The sequence below is a fragment of the Camelus bactrianus genome, chromosome 1 (assembly GCF_048773025.1).
Source record: "Camelus bactrianus isolate YW-2024 breed Bactrian camel chromosome 1, ASM4877302v1, whole genome shotgun sequence".
NCBI lineage: Eukaryota > Metazoa > Chordata > Mammalia > Artiodactyla > Camelidae > Camelus > Camelus bactrianus.
In genome coordinates this window covers 94,084,930-94,109,005 of record NC_133539.1, presented here as the reverse complement: position 1 = coordinate 94,109,005, position 24,076 = coordinate 94,084,930, and the positions used below count along the sequence as shown (strand labels likewise).

The window sequence follows — 24,076 nt, the reverse complement described above, 5'->3', positions numbered from 1 at the left end:
TGGATCGGGTTCTAAAATCAAGATGGAGAGATGGAGTGGGAGAGAAATGAGAGCCCCTTTCCTCTGCCTCCTCCTCTTTTTCCCTCACCACCCCACCTACCTTTGATCCTCTGATGTCACGAGTCGTGAGGGCATGGTTTCCTCAGTCTGCAAGAAGAGTCCGTGTTGCAGTTCTGTGTTGAAATCAGCTGCACTGGTTGAGAAGCACAGTCTCGATGTCTGCGGGCAGATACAGCTGCGCTCACATCCCAGCCGTGGACCTTGGGCAAGTTGCCGTTAACGTCTTTAGTGTTCTCATCTGTCAAATGGGGATGGCAGTGTCATCTTCTGGAGTGTCTGTGAGAGTCAGAGGAGGTGGTGCACCCAGAGCTCTTACCACAGTGAGTAGTTCCTGTTGAGGGGCTGATACTGGCTGAATATCATCAATATTCCTAGTGTTGTGTGTCTCTCTCTAAAGATTTGGCATAAATCAAGTTATTGCCCTTCTGCTTCTAGGATAGTTTACTGTTTAAAAAAACCAGTTTGAAACCTTAAGCCACTGCTACACGGCTGAAGGTTTGGTGCACTCTTAAGGCCAGACCTGGATTTATGGCCTGTGAAATACAGCCATATTTAAATAAGTTTAACTCCGTGCCTCTCCCTCTCATCAAGAGCCCTTGTGAGATTGCAAGTGAGTGAGGGTTAACCACTGGTCGACTTTCCTTCTTTCGTAAGTTGATGTGAATCACGTGTATGTGTTTGCAGTAGTGATTTTCTTGCAACATCCCTTGCATTTTGATTAGGAGACGCTGGAGAACTTTGTGGCTGAAAGAAGTGAATTTGGTATATTTTACCTTCATTCAAAGAAGCCGGTGGAGATAAACCTGGATTGGAGTGTGGGGGTGACTCCTGTAATTTGGAGTCACGAACTTCAGTGGCTGCCTGCTTTGCTGTGTTCTGGTTACACCAGAGAGAAGGCTCCAGTAATGTGGGACAGCCTCTTGGACCTGCCCAGCCCCTCTTTGTCGAGGACCATGGGTTCAGGATGTCCCCTGGCAGCCAGAAGGGCCCAGGCTGGGGAATCTGGAGCTCCATGGTGACAGGAATGAGGGCTTCCTGGGCATGCTGGGGCTTACTGGCCCATCTTTTCTGGTGCCAGTGAATCACAACAGAGCCTTATCTTACCAACGAATGCAGCCCTCCTCTCTACTATTTGTTATCTTGACAATGAATTAGGAAGCAAGTGGCGTGTTTGTTAGTCTTCAGAATTATTTTGAGGAGCTGAGCAAGTAAGGCTGTTTGAAATCAGTTTCTGGGTAAGTATCTTGCATTGTTTTGCTGGTCAGAGCCCCTGCCAAAGTATGAATTTCTTGCCACGAGTATTTAGCTCTAATTAGGCTTGGTTCACTTGCTCATTTGCAAAGCACCTATAATTATTAGGCTTTTAACAAAATGTCAGGCAATTTAAAAGCATGATGTTCTGTGGGAAGATTTAAAGTAATAGCTGATAACATTTACTGGCTATGATCCAGGCATGACTGTAAGAGCTTCACCTGCAACAAGATAGTTAATGTATTATCTCATTTCATCCTCACAATAATCCAAAGAGATTGGTACTGCTGTCTCCAATTTACCAGTGAGAAAACTGAAACACAGAGAGGATCAGTAACTTGCTGAAGATCACAAAGCGAGTGAGTGATGGACTTGAGATTCTTACCAGACATTCTAAATCAAGTCTGTACTCGTACCTGTTATACTGTACTTTGTTACTTTAAAATTAGGTATTATTCTACTAAAATTTTGTTTGTATAATTCTAAAACCAAGCTTTAAAATGGAAGTCAGCTTCAGTCATGTGAAAAAAGTGTTTTGACCTCTTTAAGTCAAAGTAAATTTCAGCATAAGTCAATCCTAGGAACACTTAACTAGAGTCTTCTAATTCCAGCTAAGCACAAGGTTGAGCATGGGGGTTTAGCAATCGTGTTTTCACAAGGGGAAGAGAAACGAGTTGAAATCTGCAGAGGAGAAATTCTTGTATTTGCCTTGAAGGAAAGAAGGAAGAATCTCTTTGATCTGATAAAGCCTCATGGACTCATGTGAATCCACCCACTGGGAGACTGGCAGAATCATTATGAACCCCTGAGAGAAAAGCAAGAGGGTCTAGGAATGACCATAAAAAAGGATGACTTGGAACTATTCCAGAAGGCACTAGAAGAGGAAGATAGAGTTTCAGGATGTCACGGGTGCTCACCCACATCAGATTCTGTAGATGCCAAGAAGGGTAGTGGTGACATCAGGTCATTGGATTTGGTAGGGTGTCGGGTTGCCATGACTCTGGGGAGCAGTTTTGCTGGCATGTGGGCACAAGGGTGTGAGAAAATACAGACAGCTGCTAGCTTGGGAGACAGCTAGCAGCTGTCTTGTCCCAGCAGATTCAGGTAAAGGTTTTTATTCAGGACAGGGAAGCTGCTGGGTGAGTGTTTTAAACAAAGCCAATGGAAAGGGAGCTACTAAACAGGTAAAAAAAAATACCACTCAACAACAGATGCAGAAAATCACTGTTTTGTTTTGGATAATCCTTGATAGCATCTCTTCTTTTCAATTTAACTCTTTTACAAAAGGAATATGTGGACGTTCTCCTTGTAGTTGGTCAGATTTTGGCTCTAAAAGAAAGTTCCGGAACAATGCCAAGGTGGAAGGTGAGACAGCTCACAGTTAGGGCTGAGAAGCAGGGGGTGTGGAAATGCTGGCTTTACAGTCTAGCTGTTCCCCTCGCTTCCCCCATCTCCATCTCTGCTTTCATACCCCTGGTTCCATCGTGGTCAACTAGCCTATTTCTCATTCCTTGTCATCCTATGTACCTGAGATGTTTGCTCATAAGGGCACAGGTAGGAGCTCTTCCTAAGGTATTTGCATGTGTAGCCCTGGCCACGAGGCAGGTGCTAATGGGTCTGTGACCCCCAGAAAGACCTGTCCCATCACCACCTCTTCTTCTTGACTCTTATACCCAGAGCTTGGGTCCAAGGAAATGCCCTGGTTTACAGAGTAAGACTAGGATTCAACTTTAAAAAGATTTTTCAGACGTTTCCCCAGATGTCCCAATATTATTTGCTGACTAACCCATCAGTATCCCACAGCTCTGAAATGTCACCTATATCATGTACTACATTCTCATGTGTGTTGGAGGTCAGTGTTCTGTTCCACTAATCCCTCTGTCAGCAAATGCCTATCAGTCTCAGTCTTTGAATTACTGTAGCTTTAAAATACGTTTTTAATGTATCATATGGCTAGTTCACTGTCGTTCTTTTTCACAATCTTTCTGTTCTTACGTGTTTATTTTTCTGCATATTTTAGAATCAGCTTGACCATTTCCCATCCTAGCTGCTCCCCCAAACCCTGTTTGTATTTTCAGTAAGATTGTGTTAAAATTGTATATTAATTTAGGAAGAATGGTTATCTCTATAATATCGAACTTTTCTAGCCATTCAGACCTTCTAAAGTATTTGAAGCCTGTCTTCATATAGAAGGAATTTAAATTTAATCCTAAATATTTTGTACTAAGATGACTTCTTCCACTGTATTTTCTGAGTGTTACTCATTCATGTATAGAGAAGCCTTTTTTTTTTTAACCCAACCATTTCAGTGAGTTCACTCACACCTTGTAGTATTCTCAGTGATGTTATCTGCCCATAATCAGTTGTTTGTAGGGCAAAAAAGATTCCATTGCCCAAGAGTCACTTCACCTGTACCCACACGCATCCACAGACGCCTGGAATGATGACAGTCTTCACATCTATGCATTTATTATTTAAATTTTTTTACCTTGAATTGAGAAATATTTCAAACATACAGAAAATTATCAGACATCAGCATGCCTGTCATCCAGGTTTACCAGGTATTAATTTTTGCTACATCGCTGTCGTCAGAGCTCTTTTTAAACAAATCCCTGATGTAATACTGCAGATACACCTAAAACCTCTCCACCACCATCCCCTTCATCCCGCTCCTTCCCAGCGTGAGTCCTGTGCTGAGCTTGGCGTCTGCCATGCTGCACTCACACCTGCATGTGTCCACAGGCTGCCTTGCTGTTCTAAAAGCGTATGTATGTTGTATGCAGCTGTCAGAGTTGTCCTGATTTAAAAGTAATCAATATACGCCCATTATGAAAAATTCCAACCTTTATAGAAACTTCTGGGTGAGGAAGTCAAAAGTGTTCCATAATAATCACTTGAAGAAGTCCACTCTTCACAAAAAGGTGGACCATTTTCCAGCCCATGCTGCCAGGTTGCATGGAGGGAACCAAATGCTGGCTGAGCTGCTCAACAGAAGAATGCCTTCCAGGGACGAGTGAGCGAGGGATTTATTTATCACCATACCCTGTTCTCTGGGATAGTTTTTTTTTTTTTTTTATCTTGTTAAAAAAAGAAAAGAAAGGAATCTCAACAAATGTTACTAGGACATTAAGTGGGTTTCGACAGGGAGACCCATCGCTGTCTACACCGCAGAGCAGCTGACTGGTAGGGAGAGGAGCCGCTGGTAACTGAGCGCGCACAGGACAATCAGAGGAAGTGGACATATAAACTTCGCCGTGTGAGGAAAGGTGGCTTTTCCATTTGCCTCTTTCTGAGCAGTTTAACTTCCTAATTACATGATCCAAATTGTTCCCAAGACTATGTAAACCATATGTTTGTTAAATGGTGGAAACAAACACGGGAAAGTCTGATTAGCATCAGCTTCCCTCAGGAAAGGGGTCAGTTCCCAGCCTGGCTGAGCTTGCTTTGTGCTTACTGGGCATGGGTGGCTGGCGGAGGCAGGGACGCGGTTTGAAAGCGCTGCGTCTGACTGTGGCTTCTCCCCTTTACCTTCTGCTTAAGCATGTATTTTAACAGTTACCCTGCTGTACTAACCTGAGAGACAGAGTAGGGGCTGCTGACATTAGGAGAATGGATTTCATTCAGTATTTTGCGGATTCAGAGAGGAGAAAAATACTGTTTTGAACCTTTATGAGATTAAGCATGTAGGTGTATGTGAGTGAGTGTGTGTGTGTGTGTGTGAGTGAGCATGAACATTCTAGCAAGAGTGAGCTCCTCCTCAGTTCTATCCCATTGGGTTTGAAGAACAGCTGAAGATAATCAACATACTTGACAACGTTCAGTGAAATCAAGTTTTTTTCTATTAAATTCATTAAAGGAGTAGAGAAGTTGTAGACATTACTTATTTACATAATGAAGCAGTTCACAGGTCTGCATAAAATCATGATGTTGGGTGACACTATTGAGTCAGTTAAAAAAAAAAACAACAGCAAACTTGTTTCCTGCGTCGTATTTTGGATACAGAAGTCAGAACAGTGGGAACATTCAGTGTTCAGGCAGATCCAGTGACCCAGATGTGCAGATGTGTGGAAACTGGTACCCTGAGTGAACTTACGTAGCTGTAAATCAGGTAGGTGGCTGCTCTTCTTCATCCCAGCTGGACGTGTGAGAGGACAACAGGCAGGAACTGGGTCAAACGGTCACCCTCGTTCTTAATGGCGTTGTAGTTGTCATGCCTTACGAGAACAGTGAAAAAACATTCTGTTCATTTGTCTGCTTGTTCTGTCTCTAGTTACCCGCCAAAGACAAAGATTTAATGCATCACTGAAACACACTAGCTGGTATTGTTTGTATTTAGGCAAATACTGGGGGAAACATGAACTCTGAAAATTAAGAGGAAAAAAAGACTTACCTTGTTTATTCATATTCATTTACTTTAGTTTCCTGTGAACCCTTGGTCTTGAATTCCATTGGGGTAATAGAAGTGAAAACCACTTAATGGTGAAGACTTTTTGAATATGAGTCATCTTGAGTGATGGCTCTATAGCGTGTAGATTTCTTTGCCTTTTATTTCTTTGGGAATACAGAGAATACGTATGCAGTGTCACTGCTGAGAGCACTGCCTAACTACCTCATGTGCACAACATTTGGGAGCCTGGATTTCTCTGGCTGAAGCAGAATTATTTTTAACTGGAAATAGGTAACTTTAACTTAAAGTTTAACTTTAAGTAAAACTGGTGAGTTGGATCAAGAGTAACTCGGAGGTGCAGACGGAGGACAGTAACAAAGAGGTCCTCATTCATCTGGTTTTCCCTCCTGTTCTTGATGCTGAGGTTTTGCTTTTTTTTTTTTTTTTTTTTGGTTTTATCCTGAGTCCTGGGCTATTACATCTCTGTCTGAGATATCTAGACACTGTTAAAATCTTCACCTCTGTATGGTCTGGCCGCGCAGGATGGCTGTCCTCTTGCTCTCTACACGGCCCCTGCTGGACCAGTCCCTGCTTCATTTCGTCTTACTCACATGAGTGTGCTCACCTCCTGCCCCAGCTGGTAACTGATCTTGTCTTAGGCCAGAACGGCTCCACCTGCTCGTTTATTAAAGGGAAACATCTGCCCTCATGATGGTTGTTAACCTGAGGGGCTGTGAGGGATGTGCCCCAGCTGCTGGTTTCCCAGATAAGACACGAGCCTGCCTGATGTCATTTCCCCCTATGAATAGCCCCTTCTTCTCGCCTTAGCACCAAAGACTGCTGTCGTGTCCTGCCTGCCGTCTGCAGTCCATGCTGGAGTGTTGCTCCCGGACCCTTCTGAATGCTTGAGACCCCCTTGCCAATAAACCACTGACGTCTCTGGGCTCTCTCTTGGGGCTCGAGGCCGGGCCGCTACGAGGCTTGCAGGCCTGCGAGGTGCAGCCCAGTACTTGCTCTGTCAAACTCTGCTTTGTTTCTGGTAAACATGGTCTTTTAAAAATATAACATTACTTGTTTGTAAAGGGTATTACCCTGCTTCCTCCTTTTATAAAAATCTCATGGACTTTGAGCCTTATTTTGATATGAGATATATTTTATATATTCTGAATGCAGTTGTGCTGGCCTGTAGGCAGTCTGAGGAGAGCTTTGGAAATGCTCTTGCCATGAGAACTTTCAGTTAATACAGATTATTACCCTAGCAACAAATAGGCTTGACCAAAAGGCAGTATTTTGCTTTTATAGATAATATAACTGTTTCCCGGTTTGGGGAGGTGGAGGGGGGAATCTGTCAAACTAAATTTTTAAAAAGATTATATAAAGTTTTTAAAAGAGTTACAAGGGAGTGGTTGACAGGCAGATGCCACCACTGAATTTAAAAAAAACTCTAATAAATCTTGAGTAAAATGGCCTATTCTGAAATTCCTAGTAGAAGTGAGCACAAGGATTTTTCTTTTCTCTTAGCTCCCCTGAGATCATACATTTGCATTATTATCAAGTAAGGTAATTATCCAGTACTGTTCCTAGAATATGTTAGAATGTATTGCATGGTCATTCCTTTACCCAGTGGTTACTACTGAGCTCTGCCATGTTCAGCTGTGAGGGTGCAGATGCAGAATAGAGGGGAGCTGCGTCTAACCAGGGATGGGATTTGCCAAGATGAGTATGTGTGCAAGGAGTGATTATTACTAGGTGTCAACAAATTCAAGTTGGATGATTTAGTAAGCATGAATGAGAGACATGAAGGGTTTAAGGGTGGAGAGACAGGTGGTGGAGTCCGTGGGTTGTAGGAATGGGGGTTAACGTTGTTGGGGTTGAGGTTTAGAACAGGTGAGTCAGAGAGACTGGCGGTGCTGGTTAGATGGTGGTGTTTGACGAGGATTACAGGCAGGTGGTGACGATGAGGTCAGTCACCGGAGAAGAGGGACGTCAAGGAACTGAGAGGCCAGGTAATGGAAGGATCTGCTACGTGGAAATTCAAGAAAGTAGTAGTGCTGGAGACAGTAAGCCAGCAGCTAAACTCATGAGTGAGGATAAGGCAGGATCCAGGGGTCTGGAGCTGACTGTGATGGTGGGCTGGAGACTGATGGCATCATTTCTAGCTGAGGACTGTCTGGGAGGAGGAAGCGATCATTGTCTGGAAGAAGTAATGAGACTCAAGCAGGCAGAGAGCCTTCAGCAGAGGCTGTGTTCTCTAGGAAGAGCCAAGTTTCTGTTAAGGCAAGAAGGTTTAAAGGGAGAATTTGGAGATGAGAATGTGGATTTAGAAGAGTTTGCTGGATTCCCTGAGCGAGGTGCATTTCTGGAGGATGCAGTGGAAGGACTCAGCACCCAGCCGAGGGGCTCAGGGAGATGGGGCCAGATCAGGCTCACTCACAGTGCTATGGGGTGAGCGTGCCTCCAGGGGAAGGAAGAATACCCGGGGGTCTTGGGCGGAAGCAGGTGGTGAGGCTGTGCCCGTGGGAGAGAAGGGTGGGGTGGGCATCTTGCCAGAAGCACGCAGACCTCCGGGGCTCTTCTCCCCTCTTGGGTCTGGTGGTTCGGAGGCTGGGAGTGCAGCCTCATTACCCAGAGTGTGAGGAGGTTTGAGACGCCCTCTTTACCCTGCGGACAGAGGTAAGACTGGGGAAGCGTAACTGTCCCAGCGTTACCACGATGTGTGCGTGTCTCACTTGTTATAACAATCTCAGGATGATGTAAGATGAAACCTAGAGGGTTTAATCATTGTTTTTAATACTGCTTTTATACTTAAGATACAACTTAGTGTATCACGGAAGAACAGTAATTAATAGGTTTAATTTTGGAGGGTTATATTGATTCATAATCAGATATAATTCAAAATCCAATTCCTATTTTATTTATTTTTTAAAGACTTTTTTTTGGAGGGGGGAAGGTAATTAGGTTTATTTTATTTTTACTTATTTATTATTTTATTTGTTTATTCTAACAGAGGTACTGGGAATTGAACGCAAGACCTCATGAATGCTAAGCACACACTCTACCACTGAGCTACACCCTCCCCTCTCCAATTCCTGTTTTAAAATAAATCACTCCCTCCCTGTCCTCCTTCCCTCCCTCACCACCTTCCCAGAAATGTGACTTGAAAAATGACAGTGTCACAGCCTTGACCCCTGAATTACACGTGTTCTTTCTCCCCTTCTCTTTACAGTGAAGAAAGTTACAATGTCAATGATTATTCTTTAAGAGATCAGCTACTGGTGGAGTACTGTGACAGTGAGGAGCTTAATTCTTCTCCAGGGAAGAACAGTTCGACGATGCTGTATTCCAGACAGAACTCTGCCATTCACCTCTTCACGCTGACGGTCCTTAGTAACCACGCGAACGAGAGAGTGGAGATGCTGCTGGGAGCTGAGACGCAGTAAGTAATGCCAGGAGAGGTTTCAGAATCTCTGCTCTGGGGCTTCCCTACCCAATTACCCGTGGTCCACAGACTCCCTGAAAGCTGGAAACAGTACCTCCTACTTGGTTTTTTGTTGAATGCCTGTTACACACCAAACATAGAGTTGGGTGCTTTATACGGATGCTCGTCTTTTCCTTGTGATGCTCTCACGTCCTGAGAGGTGGACAGTGTTATTTTTGTCCCCATGAATCCTGATGGATGCATTGGACTTCAGGTAGTGTGGTTTTATGTTTAAAAGTGGCTTAAACATCATTTTATTTTAATCATTGATAAAAATATGACCCAGGAGCCCTAGGAATATGACTTACTGCTAGTTTGATTCTAGGCCATAAGTTTTCTCAGCCATGGAGTTGAAGTCATTTTTCAGTCATCTACCGTCAACCAGACAGCAAAGAGCCCAGTGATTTCTGTCCAGAGATCCTCAGTTTGGGGAAACATGTTGGTGAATCCTCTTTCCCATCCAGCGTTTATGCAGAGGCAGAACAGTCATCGTGTCTGTACTGCAAACCAGCAGTTAGTACGCAGTCTGTCCTCACACGCGATGAACGGAAGGGGGCTTAAATTTCAAGGCCACCCTCCCGATTTTGTTGACTTAAAGATGGTTGACCAACTTGTTTGGAAACCAGAAACCTGCTCTTAGAACACTTAACATAGGCAGGTGTTATGGTGGGTCAGAGGGTGGGCAGTGGAGGGAAAGGAGAAGTTCCCTAATTCCTGGTCCTCTGAGGCTCCTACACCATCTCCCACCTGTGTCCCCGCGCTTCCCACAGGGTGTGATTAAAATAGATCAGCCGCTGGTCAGTAACAACTCTCAGACTGCAACAAAATCCTAGCGAAAGTCAACACGAAGAGAGGATCTTCACTTTTTTAAGAGTATTTTAACAGGGTCCCTGGATCATTGAAGAGAGACAGAAAAAAAGGCACCACATACAACTAAATGGTCGGTTCATGTTTTTGGCCACTAGAAGTAGCTTTTCAAAGGGGTGAAGAACACCTAGAGGGCTGGTGGATAGGAAGCTATTTGAGATTTAAAAACAGCCAAAAGGGAGTATTCCAAATGCACGTGAGAGCTCACTGATGGAATGAATAAGAAAAGGAGTGTCATCCTATGTGTCTGTTTGTAAAACAAAGAAATGCCTCTTCCTCAGGTCCCAGAATTCTTCTAGAAAGCTGACAGGAAGCCCTGCCACATTCCAAGGATGCTCCTCCTTGTTTGCCCCGGGGAGGGCACCTTAGGGGGAGGGGTGGTCTGTGCAGGAGACACACCCAGGACAGGGCTGAGGAAGGCATTTCTTCGACTCTAAAGATGATTAAACCCCTTGGCTGTGAAGACAGATAGACTTCCTCTGTTTGGGGAAGCCGCTATTGAAAAAGAGAACTGAGTGTCTCTGAGCTTTGGATCTTAAAGGATTTTAAGGATGAAAAAGTCTTAAACACTTTGGAGATTAGCACTTGCCCAGACGTTCTAGACAATTCTCAGAAAGAGATTTTCTTTTGTCCTTGTTAGTAGGGGAGAAAGTGTTGTTGGTTTCACTTTGTGTTTTCTTTTTCTCGGTGTTTATCAGGATTGTTTGTTCTTTAAAACATATCAGCATAACTTTTCCTGACTGTCTCATCCATGATTTATGTAATCTCTGCCGCTGGTTTCCGAGATTATTCCAGGAGAGTAGGCAGTAAACCGGCGGGTCCAGCTCTTTCTACACTGAGGCTCCATCTGTCTTCCTGGGACGTTCTGTAGCCTTTGTTCCACCCTCTTGTTTGATCTTGCGTGGACTGAATGCATGTTCATTTCCTCAGTCAGACACGTTCTCAGAATGTCTGGTTATGTCACCCATAAACCCGTAGGGATGACTCATATTTGTCGTTCTTTAATTAATAGCAAGAGAACATTCCAGAAGGGGCAGAGGGGCAGCTGTCTCGGGTACAGAAGGAGTGACTCTGTCACTCCCCTCCCCACCACTAACTTAGTTACAGTCGGAAAGGAAATAAATGGACAAATACTTTTAAACATACAAGGCATAAAATATCACTGGTGTTGAAAGAAAATATATGACAGCCAAGATGCACTTTGCTCAAAAAAAAAAACTGAGCTGTTTAAAAGTCGAGCAAATTATTCTGTGCTGTATTTGGAAATGCACAGGTCAGCCCTGGGCTACCTGGTTTTGAGTAATCAGTTCTGGTCCAGGTAGAATGTTTTCTTTGCTTCTGAGATTTGCAAAATGTATAGGTGACTTTTTTAGCTTTTCTCTCTTTCATGGTTTATGTGGTTAAAATGGTCTGCTAGCAATCTAGTTGAGAAAACAAGGTTTTTCACCATCACTCTGGCTTTGAGTAATTGCAGAATCTCAGACCAGTGGCGTACATTCTTTGGCTACTTTCTTAGTGTGAAAAAGAGTGGGGTTCAAAGCTAAATATTTACCTTGTTTGAAAACCTGTTCTTAGCAGAGGCCATGTGAGGATACACGGAATGGAAAATCAGCAGTAGGAAGAGTGCAGCTGTTGTGCACAGACATGCAGCTATCACAGGGCAGTGAAACCGGAAGAGCAGAGCGGTAGCTCTGATCACATTAATGATGCAGAGACACTCACCAAAATGAAATGGGGCAAATGCTTTGTGAGCCTCTGGGACATGCCAGGCACTGAGCCAGCTACAGAACCTGAGGGAGGGACCCTGGGTGTGTCTCCAGGCAGAGCTTCAGAGCTTCAGCATCTGAGGAAGGTGGACTGTACACCTTGGTTTCTTCGGGACCAATGTTGTATTTGTTGTTCTGTCAAAATAAGAATAGCACCTACAACTCTGACTCTCAAAAGCGTCTTGAGACAGTAATGTATGTGTATGACCCTAATTAGAGTGTGTAGTCCATCCAGCTCCCTCGGTTTTTCCCCAGATGTGAGATGAGACTCACGAAAGTGAAGTGATTTGCCTAAAGTCACACAGGAAGTGAGTTACTGCCAAAGGTGGGACTAAACTTGACCCTCCTGAATCCAGTGTTCTGACAGCAAATTTTAGAGCTTCTTACCGAGAAGCTGCTAGCCAGGGGACTGTTCCACCCCTACCCTGCTGCTCAACTTGGCCTGTTCTGGCTCTGGAAGGGAAACTCCAGGAAGCCACTTGCTATTAAATGTGAGAAACTACTAAAACACGCAGTTTTTTTTTTTTTTTAAGTCCACAGACTAAATATCTGGGGGTGATATTTAGGGCATCATATGGTTTGGAAGATTTTATAACAGAATAGGTGAACAGATGTTGCATCCCCCGAATTATTTTCCACTTGAAACTTCCTTATTTTTTGCTCCTGTGCCTGTGTTTTTCCCACTGCCTGGAATGCCATTCTCAGAACTCCCTGAATTACCAAATGTCTCATTCTCAGAGCTCTCGCTGTCTTTCCTCTGCAAGGAAACCCCTCGGTGCTGCTCCTGGTGATCTTGCCCCTGAGAATTCCGAGTGTCTGCTGTGCGTACCACTCCTGTTAGTTCACTTTTCTCCCCACGTTTGCTGTCTCCCCTGCCCTCTGCTGCACTGCTCCAAGCCCGCCCCCCACCTCTAAGTCTCTCCTTCCCTTTACAGCTGCCCTTCTCGAGAGAGTAGCTTTCACGTCTCCCTGTTAACTCCGTGAATTCTAGTTGAGTACTTGTATCCTTTCAGGTGCCGTTCTAAGTGCTGGGATGTGGCAGTGGACAGACAGTAGAGACTGGGTCCCGCCCTCTGGGGGCTTCTGTTCCAGGGAAGAACTTATGTCTGTGTGCCCAGAGTGAGCTGGGACATGGGAAAGCATTTCTTCTTCATCCAATTTTAAAAGTAAGTGCAGTGGAGACAGTAAAGCCAGGTGATGTATTCACAGTGAACGTTAAGTCCTAGAGGTGGGGATACGTTCTCTGAATTAGCTGGGGCAGGAAGACTTCTCTGAGGTTATATTTGTACTGAGCCCTGAGTGACTGACTGGAAGGAGTCCACCTGTGAAAAAGTGCGGGCAGTGGTCCAGGCAGAGGGCACAAGTGCTAAACTCCTAGGGAAACGAGTTCGAGGCCGTCAAACTTGGCTTGAGCATAGTGAGAGTGCCTACGTCAGAACAAGCCAGGGAGAGGGTATGTGATGGAGGGGCTGATGGAGCCAGAGTGTTTCAGCAGAGCTACTCCAGTGTGGTCTGTGGGCTACCAGTCCTCAACCGTTACTGGCTTGGCATGAGGGACACAGTTAAAAATATATAGCAATTTGACATTTCTGCAGCACCAAAGCATGTGACTGTTTTAACAGTCACTCATTTTTATTTTGGAGCAGGGGTAGGAAAGGGGTGAGGACCAGTTCTTCACCCCAGATATTTTGAGGAGCACAGGTTTAGAGCCTCACAGGCCAGAGTGGGGAGTTCCATGGAAGATTGGTGTGGAGGCAGGAAGTTTCAGTGGGGAAGGCAGTTAGGGTCCTGTTGCGTCAGTCCAGGGGCATCCTGATGGTGGCGTGGGCTGTGGTCTGCTGGAGGAAACATTACATTGTGGAGGCAGAGACAATAAGACCAACTTACAGATTGGATGAGTTGAGGTGGCTGTGGGTGAGAGAAAAGAATCGATGATGCTTTGGGTTTTTGGCTTGAGCAGTGGACGCCGTCCATCGAGGTCTTCCTTAACTGTCTTCAGTATGGCCTCTTCCTCTGCCAGCCAGTGGAGGGCGCTCTGTCAGAAGATGGGCAGTGGCTTCCTGGGTACCGTACCCTGCTGTCCGGTCTTCCTGTTTTTACCTCTAATGTCGTTTAATTTTCTTGGCCATCCAGCTCTCTCAGGCTAACTAACCCCCTTTGGAGATTTTATCTGTGCGCTCTTCATTTTGCTCTCACGTGGAACCATTCCTCTTCACTGTCCCTTCAGAAATGCAGCCTGCCTAGAACCAGTCATCACCATGACCCGCTGCTTTCCCTGACACACGCATTTCTGTAAATGGTACCCTCGGTGCTATTTCAAGTTATCCAGTCTGGAGAATTGGTGTCATTTCCAATGCTCCTGGATCTGAACAAATCCATCCTGGACTGGTTCTTCCCATAGGAAAGTCTTTTGCATCTTTCCACGTGTTTCCCTCCCCCTGCCTTCTTCCAGGACATCCCATATATCCTTTATCTTTTGAACCACCCTCATAGCCATCTAACCTTTCTCCTCTCCAGTCAATTCTGCACCGTTTTATTACTCATCTCCACACTCAGCTCCAGTTTTGTCCTTGTCTCACTTTCTACAAAGTAGGTTCCCAATAAGTCTTTTTGGAATTGCCTCACAGTTAATATAATTAGCTTTTCTGTATCCATGGCAAGGTAGACTAGTAGCCACATGTAGGGAAATCCTGCTTCCTGAGCCATCTCTGTTCATTGTTGTGCTGCTAGAACAAGCTTTATCTAAATTCCACTTGTTTTTCAGCCTTTCTATTAAGGATGTGGTTAAGCTTTTTCTAGGATGTAAGTCTAAGCCATGCTGTGTTATATCTATTTGTTCGTTAAAGATCTTAAGTCATTGTATTGTTAGGGAGACAGTAGTCTGTGAAAAATACAGAAGCTCATCCTTTAAAAAAGGACAAAGGAAGAATGTTTTACTGCTGTCACTTCTTTTCCCTCTGGCCTTTCAAGAGGACCGCTGGAGCCCAAGAGCCCCCTTTGTCTGCCTTCATTAAAATGAAGCCCAGACAGCTGCAGCTGGCACCGAGCGAGGCTGCGGCAAGTGGCGTCCTTGGCCTCCTGCATCCGCCGTGGAATGTGGATGGCATTTGGGTCCAGCCTGTGCAGGGGTGAGGCATCAGGACGTGTTCAGCAATGAACTGCAGACTTTCTTCGGCCATTAGATTTAGTTTTAGGATATAATCACCTGAAACTGTAATCAAAGATCCTTTTCAAAATTTCTCTCTCCCAGAATGAACTAAAAGCCTAATGGATGTGGCTGGTCCTGTCAGCCATTCAGCGCACCCATTCCTGGGCCTCCTAATAAAGGGGCATTGTTTGCAGGCTGTCTTTTGTGCTCTTCCTGCCTCTGTTAATGATTCAATTACCAGGAAGTAAAGAGGATGGAATAAAATTGTAGATAATACATCTGACATACTCTGAGACTTCATCCTTTAAGGAAAATCCACAATGTAGAGATGAAAATTTATGTGGAAAAAACGTATTACAGGAATCTACGTCGAATACTCTACATTTGTACAGTGCCTTTAAAAAGATTTAATCTTTTGTGATCCTCGTCACTGACTCCAATAAAAGGAGGGCAGGTGATGGAGTGGGTCTTTCTTCAGGGAAACAGGTAATTACCCACTTGAGGTTAATGCCAGGTTCTGGACCAGACTAGGTCTCATGAGCTGTTGGAGATGATAAAGAAGAAACAATTGACTTAATTATGCAACGTGTCACAGAAACTCAATTCTAAAACTCTTAGTGGGCTAGGGGAACTATTTTGCTTTGGCTGGATTTTTTTAATCAGTCACTGCCGCTGGTGTTTAGCTTTCTCAGGGTTTGTCGCACAGCATCCTCCAGGACTTTTTTTTACCTTGTGGGTTTCCTTTCATGGGTCAGTTTATTGAACTGGACGTGTGAGAGAGCAAGCAAAACCCAGTGTCTCCACAATCCTAGGAAGGCTCAGAGGACTTTCTGTCCCCAGTGACCATGGGTATAGGAGTTTCAAAAGGAACCACGGGTAAATTTGCAGGCTGTGAGGAGGAGCACAGAAGGTACCTGGTCAAACGCCATTTTTAGAAGGATAAAAGGAAGGTTAAACAGCAGCTGAGATCTCTTGGCTACTATGGAAAAACCAGGGAGACCCCCTCATCGGGGAAGCCCTGGGTGGGCGTTCGTCCCCTTCAGTCTTACCCGCTGTCCTGCCTCACGGTTCCAAAGCCTGCTTTCCACTTTCTCAGTCTGTATCTATCTTTTCTAGCAGATGCCTGTAATTCAGTGAGAAGTCCGATTTGGCTGTCTCTTCGATCTGTGCGCAATTAAGTCTAAACCTCCTGTGCTTACTTACTCATTCGAGGGACGGGACAAGGTGCTATGACAGCTCGCTCCTGAGCAGGGAACTGCAGATGCAGCATTTCCTGCCACGCACAGAGAAGGCTGCGTTTCCAGCTGTTTATGTTAAAAGGGTCTCTTCTCAACCCAGCTTCCTTTCTCTCTCAGTTGAGTGGGTTTTATGTAGAGGGTCCATCCTGCACTGCACGATGTATTGGATTTTGCGTGTGTTTTCTGCTCTGTCTGCTCCTTCACAGTGAGGGCTGTGAAGAGTAAGAGACCCCGTTGTACTCACTTGGCAACCCCAGCCTAGCACGGGGCTGCCGCAGGGACTCAGTGAACGGTGGATGAGGGAAGGAAGGCGGGTCCGGAGCGCCCTGGAAGCCGATGTGCCCCGGGTCGCCGTTAGTGCCGCCTCGCTGACTCTGTCGCTTCGTTTGGGCAGAGGGAAATCTCAGTGAACTGGGCGTCGGGTGGATGGTGAATTCGTGTTGACTGTCTCATACTGTCCCTGAAGAAAATAGCTGGCTTCGCGTGAGCCCTGGGCTTGATACCTAAGTTTAATAATGGGTACGTCTACGCCCTGGTTTTGTTGTTGTTGTTCTTAGAGTTCCATTTTATGCGGAGCGAGTCTCCTCCCTGCTTTAGAGATGCCGTGCTTTCTGCCTCTCGATGGGAGGGAGCTCCTTGGCACGGCTCTCGGAAGCCCCGGGTAATGTCGTGCGGTTTTGATGGCATCTAAGAGGGGGTGGGACTGATTCAATTGAAGCCATTTCAAGAAGCGGCTCCTTTCAGCCAGGCAACAAGGAGTGTCTTGTTCTGTCCTCTGGAGTCCCTGTGAGGGGCCGCCGTGTCTAAGGGATGCCGTTAGCTTCCAGGCAGCATGCCACAGGAGCGAAAGATTTCATCTGGACTTCTGGAAGCTGGCTGCGGGGTGAGGCCCCCGCTAAAACCGGCCACTCAGTGCCAGAGACGTTCCACGGCCGGCGGGTCCCACATGCAGGACGGCGGCAGGGCCATGTAAAGACGCCGAGGTGAGCCCAAGATGAGTCTGACGTGTTGGGTACCGCATACAGAGACGCACAGGGCTCTTGTTAGGTTACTCTCGGCAAACAGCTCTTCATCCTTAAGATACTGTTTAGTTTTCAATTGCCTCTGTGCTTTGGGAATTCTAGTTGAGCCTGAATTTAAAAAGAGATCTTACCCAACAGAGAGATATCAAAGATTTAAGTGTTTGCTTGGGATTATTTTAAAGGAGGTTGTGCTTCTTGTTCTTATAAACCATCCTAAAGCCCTTTGTCCTGTATCAGGGAGAGAGTTTTTAAAAGCAAGATGGTGTCATCAGTTTCTGTGTAAACTGTGTGTATTACTCCTTGACACACCAGCTCCAACAGGGCCCATCCCCATTTTCTTTTAAATAAGTCTGTCTTGCAGCAGGCTGCAGCTTCTGCCCTTCCTGCCTTCCCTCGTTATTTTGTAAGCACCTGCTAGGGGACACTACATCACTGAGTCACTGATCTCCAGCTGCCTGGCTTATATTCTGATCTTACCACTTAGCAGTTTTACAATGAGCAGTATTCCAGACTTGAGCTTTGTCCTCTAAAAAGGGTAGAAATAATAAAGGTAATATTTTCAAGATTGTTGTAAAGATTAGATGGTACTTGCCAAATACAAAAAAGTATGGTACCTCGCACATACGTGCTCCCTAATACTATTTACAAGACCCAGTTTCTGCCCTTGGGGAGTTTATGGCCCAATCAGAGAAACAGACAAGGTGATAAAAGATTGGGGATAATGAGTGGGAATCTTATCAGAGGTCAGCATTTATTGAACTTCTGTTGTGCGCAGGCAGTGTTCTAGAGGTAGTGCGGTGAACTGAGTAGGTAAGATGCCTGCCTTCAGGAGGCCCACAGCTGCCCAGCGTGTGACAGAGCTGTGCAGAGGGGAGCATCAGGAAGGGTTGGGGACGGCAGTGCGAGTCATGCATCAGATGCCATCTGGAGGTGAGGTTTGTGTTCTCAATACTGAGTGGATATGGTGAACAAAAGCAGCCAGGTGCAAAAGCACACAGTATTGTAGGATTCCATTTTCATCGAGTACAAGATTGGAAGAACTTGTCTATATGGTGGAAGTCAGAACAGTGGTGGCCTTGGCGGGTGGTTACTGGATGGACAGGCACAAAAGGGAACCTCCTGGCACGTCTGTATCTTGATCTGTGGCATGGGTATGTGGGTTTCCCTAAATACTCAGATCTGTATGCATTGTAGCACAGTGCTTTAAAATAAAACAATTTGAGATGGTGATGGTAAGTGGGCAGAGCTTGCTAAAAACGGAGAGAAGGTTGTCCTTGAGAGTGAGAAGAACAAATAGGAAAGATGTGAAACAGTGGGAGGCGTTCCCGACTGTAAGAAGTCTGCTTTGCCTGCGTGGAAGGACGGGTGCACGTCAGGGCGTGAAGATGGGGTGACAGAGAGACGCATCTCTCAGCTGCAGGCCGTTACCAGGGGTAAAGGCACCCCTTCTTACGGAGGTGGAGTGGCAGGGCAGACACTGACCTTGGTTTGGATAGTTAATCTCGGAACTTCCTCCTTCAGACGGGCTCCTAGGAAGCCTACAGGAAATGATGGATGTCAAGTGCTGTATGTGCCGTGTATGGGTTTAATAAATGCTTCTTTAAAGTGTGTACGTATGTGTATGGTTTAGTTAATCGCAGTCCTAATGCTTCCAAATCAGAAACTCGGGGTTACTGTATTACGGAATAGTGCTTGCTTATCTGAACCTTTAATCCTTTTGTTAAATAATTACTCTGTTTCATGTAATTATAGCTGAATATTGTATAAAAAGTCTTGGTTTTGTCCCTTAAATTTTTTTGGCTGTAGTCACTAAACCATTTTAAGTATCTGAGAACAGTCAGTCAAAGAAAGTCTGTTTCAATAAGGTTTGTATTTGGCAATACTAGTTGTATGAGTAATGAAAGAACTTTAAATGTCAGGTTTCTCTTTTCAAAAATGGTTTGAATTTGGAGGAAAGGGAAAGGAAGAAGTGGAGAGAGACTTAGGATTTTTTTTTTAAATGAAATTTACTTTTCTGAAATGTTAAACATGAGATTGAGAGTAGTAAATCTTTTTGTGATTATGTTATTGTAATCAGCTCTTTATTACATGTTAAATTGTCATATGAGAAATTCCATTTAATCCCAAGGCAAATTCATTTAGAATTGTTTGACAGTGACTCGTTTGGGGCCTATTTTAGATCGCTCAGATTATCATTTTTAAGTAACTCTTACCCTTGTTTTGAAGGCCAGCCGCTTACCTCTCTAGAAACTCTCCCCTGTTTTGGAGGAATGCCTTGGCATTCTCGAACATACTTCATTCTGTGTCTGAGCACCTTGAGTCTCAACTGGCCGTGTCCTTTGTGTTTAGGAGTGAGCGGGCCCGCTGGATAACCGCCCTAGGACACAGCAGTGGGAAGCAGCCTCCAGATCGAACCTGTAAGTACCTGGAGGGCCATCCACTCTGGAACGTGGAGGGGCTCTGCCCCCTGCTGGACACTAGTGGACACATTATTATTAATGGTTAACCATCACCATCCCTGCTTTGTGAGTTTCCTCCAAGGTTTCCTTCCTGCTGCCCTGCAGCAGCACTGGCTGCTCCCCATTTGGAAGTCAAAGGGTCTGGCTTCCAAGGTGCAGTTCTCTGCTGTGTGAACGTGGCAGATCACTGCATAGCCTTCCTGAGCCTCATAAATCACCTGCAAGTCAGGTGCATCCTTACCTACAACACGGGGTTATTACAGTGAAGGTTAAGTTAAATTGACATTGAAGGCCCCACTTGTTCTGGAAAGCTCTTAAATCTCCAGCTGTTTGCTCATGGGCAACAGTAGCATGTTTAAACCTCCATACTGATGGTCTGAGTCTAAGCTGAAATATACTTTTAACCTTCAAGAAAATTACCCTTTCTTTTGACCTTTTTTATTCAAGTAACATTTTAAAAAAATTGTATTAACAGTAAAGGGTGCTGTCATGTGCTGCGCACCTGAACTTTGATGTGCTGCTGCTCTGGATGATTCTAGCTGGAAGGCCAAGTCCAGAGAATCAGGGCAGCAGAACTGGATATCCTGGAAGACTCAAAAATCAGCTTTAAGTTCAGAGTCAAAGCTAAAGTGATTGGTTTGAAAGTTCCCTAGAATCAAGTTTCATATTAAAAAAAAAAAAGTAATAACTCAGGTCAGCCAGTAGCAAGTCACTGAAGTTAAGGTTGAGCATTTGGGGGAAAGTCTAAAGTGTGTGTTTTCTAACTTCCGGTTGGAGCGCCTTTTATTTCTAAACTTCTTCGACAGCTTTCACATGCTGCTGCTGTTGGGCTGGGGGAGTGCCCTGGACAAGAGCCAGGAGAACTGGATATATCATTTTTGATTTTATCCTCAGTTGCATGGCCTTGCCACATTACCAAATCTGTCTTGCCTGTTTCCCCAATGCACAAGGGCTGTTTTCGAGGGGATTCATGTATCATAAAAGGCCCCTTTTGATTCGATTCTGAGCTCCTAAAATTCTAAAGCTATTAGCCAAGTAAGGGAGTTCCTGGAAAAGATTTTCTGCTTCTTTTTAGAAACCTACCTTGTTTCTATCTGTGCCTGGCTCTGAATTGCACAGGGGGAAAAAAAAGTGAATGCAAACTATTGATTTGTACCTGTCTTGCTCTTCCTCTGCTAGTTTATCCTGTCCCTTTTCCCCCGCAGCACTGACCCAGGTGGAAATCATTAGATCGTTTACTGCCAAGCAGCCAGATGAGCTCTCCCTGCAGGTGGCAGATGTGGTCCTCATTTATCAACGTGTCAGCGATGGTGAGTGGGAGCGTTCTTAGGGGCGCTGGTGGTCCAGCGTGCAGGGCCTCATTTTGTCCTCAGTGCTCAGGTCCCTAGCCCTTCAGTTTTCTCACAGGCATCTGCCTCTCCTTTATACTTTATTGCATCTAAATATTTTTGAACAGGATGCAGCCACATGGTTTCATATTCAGAGGGACCCATGAAAAGTTTTCCTTCTTTCGCACTCTCCCAGTGACCAAGTTCTCATCTCCAGAAGCTCTTCCTTCCTCTCTTTAAAAAAAAAGTCATTGACTTGCTACCCACAGCATCATCCCTTGCGACAGCTCGGCCCCAGTTCACACGGTCTCCCAGCTGACTCACTACAGGCTCTCTCATCACTTTGCATTATCCATGGACCCAACCTGGGGCAGGATGCTGCTGTTGAAACGTGCTCATATCATCCTCCTCCCTTGGAGCTGGTAAGTCAAGATTCATCTAAATACTTGGTGCTCCATGAGGACTCTGCTCTTCCTTGCAGGCTGGTATGAAGGGGAGAGACTGCGAGATGGAGAAAGGGGCTGGTTTCCTATGGAATGTGCCAAGGAGATAACATGCCAAGCTACCATTGATAAGAATGTGGAAAGAATGGGACGTTTGCTGGGACTGGAGACCAACGTGTAGCCTCTCCCATGGTATTTAGTTACTGCACATTTGCACTACATGGTGGGCTGGTTGGTTCAGGGCTGTTTTTAATTTTAACACAGCCTATTTGTTAAAAGAATGGAAACACTTGCCTTTAAGCTTGCCAGGTGGTCCTGTTCTCTCAGAGGAACAGCTACTGGATCCAGGTAGCCAAACTCAGTTTGTGCACAGCGCTCCTTTTGCAGAAGGTAAACAGGACAGCTGAGCTGTCCACTTCAGGGGTCAGGCAGCCTCAGCTCCTGGTCTTACCATGTTCTGGCATAAAAACAAAACGTATGTAAGACGCTGTGTCCTGGTTTTCTCCAGCTTCACTTCACCCCTTTCAACATCGCCTTCATGTGGTTCTTCCAGTGTTACCAGGGTTTTATGTCTTTAAGGAATGCCCACTTTTGTAAATATTTTCTGCCTCATATTTCAGACCTGATCCTAATGCTGTCTTCATTTCAGGAGGAACTGGTAGAGTTCTCAAGGTGAGCTAAGTTTTTCTAAATCTTTCCCCGGGAAAGGGAAATTGACACTTGAATTTTTGCTGCCTCTTTCCTCATTAGAAGGGAAAGTATGGAGTCTTTAAGATTTTTTTTAAATCCATCTCACCCAATATTGGTCTTAGATAAGTATAGCCTAATAAAAACTAAGCTACTCTAACAACATAGAATTTAGATGGTTCATGCATGTGAGAAAATCCTAAATCTAGGACAGAGGTTCTACTTTTAAATAGTCCCCAATGAGCTGGTAAACTGACATGAGGCTGATTTGCCTTCAATAACGCAAGGTTTTTGACTGTTCTCCCATTTCCAAAAGGAAATTGGCTGAAACACACTTTTAACAATTTAATGATCTCAAGGAAGATAAACTGGGCCTTAAAAAGTATCAAGCCAGCATGGTACCTAAATGAAACATAACATTTTGACCTTAATGGAAACTCCGTATGATTTGTAGTCTCTCTTAATGGCAGGTGTCTGCAGAACTTTATTTCTCCCACTAGTGCCAGGAGAGAGAAAAGTCATTGTAATAGTACGTACATTTCATAAGGAGGGAATGCGGGTTTGGGAGACTTAGGGAGATGGAGTGATGGTTCCTGGCAGCTACGTTCCCTCTCTGGCTACTCCGTTCTCTTCCACAGAGGGGGGCAAACCTGGCAGAGGAGGGTACATCAGTCAGGGACTCAGAGCCACATGTGACACGCCCCAGATGCTGTCTGCCAGCCAGTTACCTGCTTGTGAGTAACGTGGCAGAAGGGAAGTGAGTGTGCCGGGCTCGCATGCTCTGTCCCGTCACCACAGCACTGAGCCCACGAGAGGGGCACCTGTGGCCTCCTCCCTGGATTGCTCTTCTTTACCTGTGCACACATTTCTGAGCTCCTTGAGGTCTGGGTCAGTCCGTCAGTGAAGAACAGCAGTGGACACATAGCAAGCGAGGTCTCGGGGCTGGTAAAACAAGAACTCTTGTCTCCTCTTTGATGTCAGGCCTTTTAGAGGAAAGGCTAACAAGTTATAATCTGTGATGTCATTTAGGAAGGAAGGTAAATGTGTTGCTTGCAAAAGGATCATTTTGTATTATTTTTGCTAACAGCCTGTTGAAACTAAAAAGCAGTTATGCGAATCCTGTGAATTAATTTATAAGTAGAGATGTTACACAGTTCTGGAAATATGTGCATCTTATAAGTCAAAGCCTATTTGGCAAGCAGGTTAGTACTGTTGTTAGATGAAGTGTTTTATGGCAGGTATTAACACTGTGTTCCCTTCTGCCGTGAACTGTCGTTTTTACATGACACAGTATTGTTTTTCAAACCTAGTTGTTTCTATGAATAGCTTCTCTGAACTGTACAATGACTTCATTCAGTGACCTGTGGAGAACAAAAATACTCATTTGTGTCCCAATGAATTGAGACTGCTTGTACACTTTTGGCAAATATTTGAATTTATAAAGACTTTGTATATACTTGTTCTTTTGTGCTGGTGTGACTTAATTTGCTGTAGGATGTGTACATTTAAGTATATAGTTGGCTGAATTTTTGGCCAAATCAGAGCCCTACTCAAAAGGTGTCTGTAGCTAACACTGAAGGTGTCTGATCTTTCCTCTATGGGTTCATGCTGGCCTTAGGAGCCTGGAGCATTTTTAAGAACTGGGCCAAGCTGTTTCTTCTCATAGTTTTCACAGAACTGCATGACTGAATAGCTTACCTCAAATAGTTCATAAGCACCTGACTGCTGCCGACCCCTGCACGACACCCCCTCACTGACCCCGGCCGCCCAGCACCTGGACCGGGTGCTCGTGCATCTTGGTGGAGGACAGAGAATGACTCCTCCTGCATTAATTTCTTTCCTGCATAACTAACACGTTTCCACACACTCAGTGGCTTAAAACAACACTCATTTATGATCTCACAGTTCTGATGGCTTGGCTGGATTCTCTGCTGAGAGTCTG

At 45.0% G+C, this 24,076-nt stretch overlaps 1 protein-coding gene and 1 long non-coding RNA gene across 3 annotated transcripts in view; one reads left to right on the top strand and one right to left on the bottom strand.

The window, feature by feature from the left end:
* Positions 1 to 23,593, top strand: part of ARHGEF26 (Rho guanine nucleotide exchange factor 26) — a 117,961-nt gene extending 94,368 nt beyond the window's left edge. For both annotated transcript variants that reach the window (XM_010952012.3, XM_010952013.3), the window contains exons 12-15: positions 8,925 to 9,134; positions 19,567 to 19,634; positions 20,882 to 20,986; positions 21,486 to 23,593. In XM_010952012.3, coding sequence (XP_010950314.1) covers positions 8,925 to 9,134; positions 19,567 to 19,634; positions 20,882 to 20,986; positions 21,486 to 21,628 — 526 coding nt within the window. In that variant the 3' untranslated portion in view covers positions 21,629 to 23,593. The remainder of the gene's footprint in view (positions 1 to 8,924; positions 9,135 to 19,566; positions 19,635 to 20,881; positions 20,987 to 21,485) is intronic.
* On the bottom strand, positions 5,133 to 5,898 carry LOC141578572 (uncharacterized). Its single transcript, XR_012508960.1, has 2 exons — positions 5,702 to 5,898; positions 5,133 to 5,525 (listed from the first exon to the last, which is right to left on the bottom strand). It is a non-coding gene; the product is annotated as an uncharacterized LOC141578572 (long non-coding RNA).
* Positions 23,594 to 24,076: the final 483 nt, after the last annotated feature.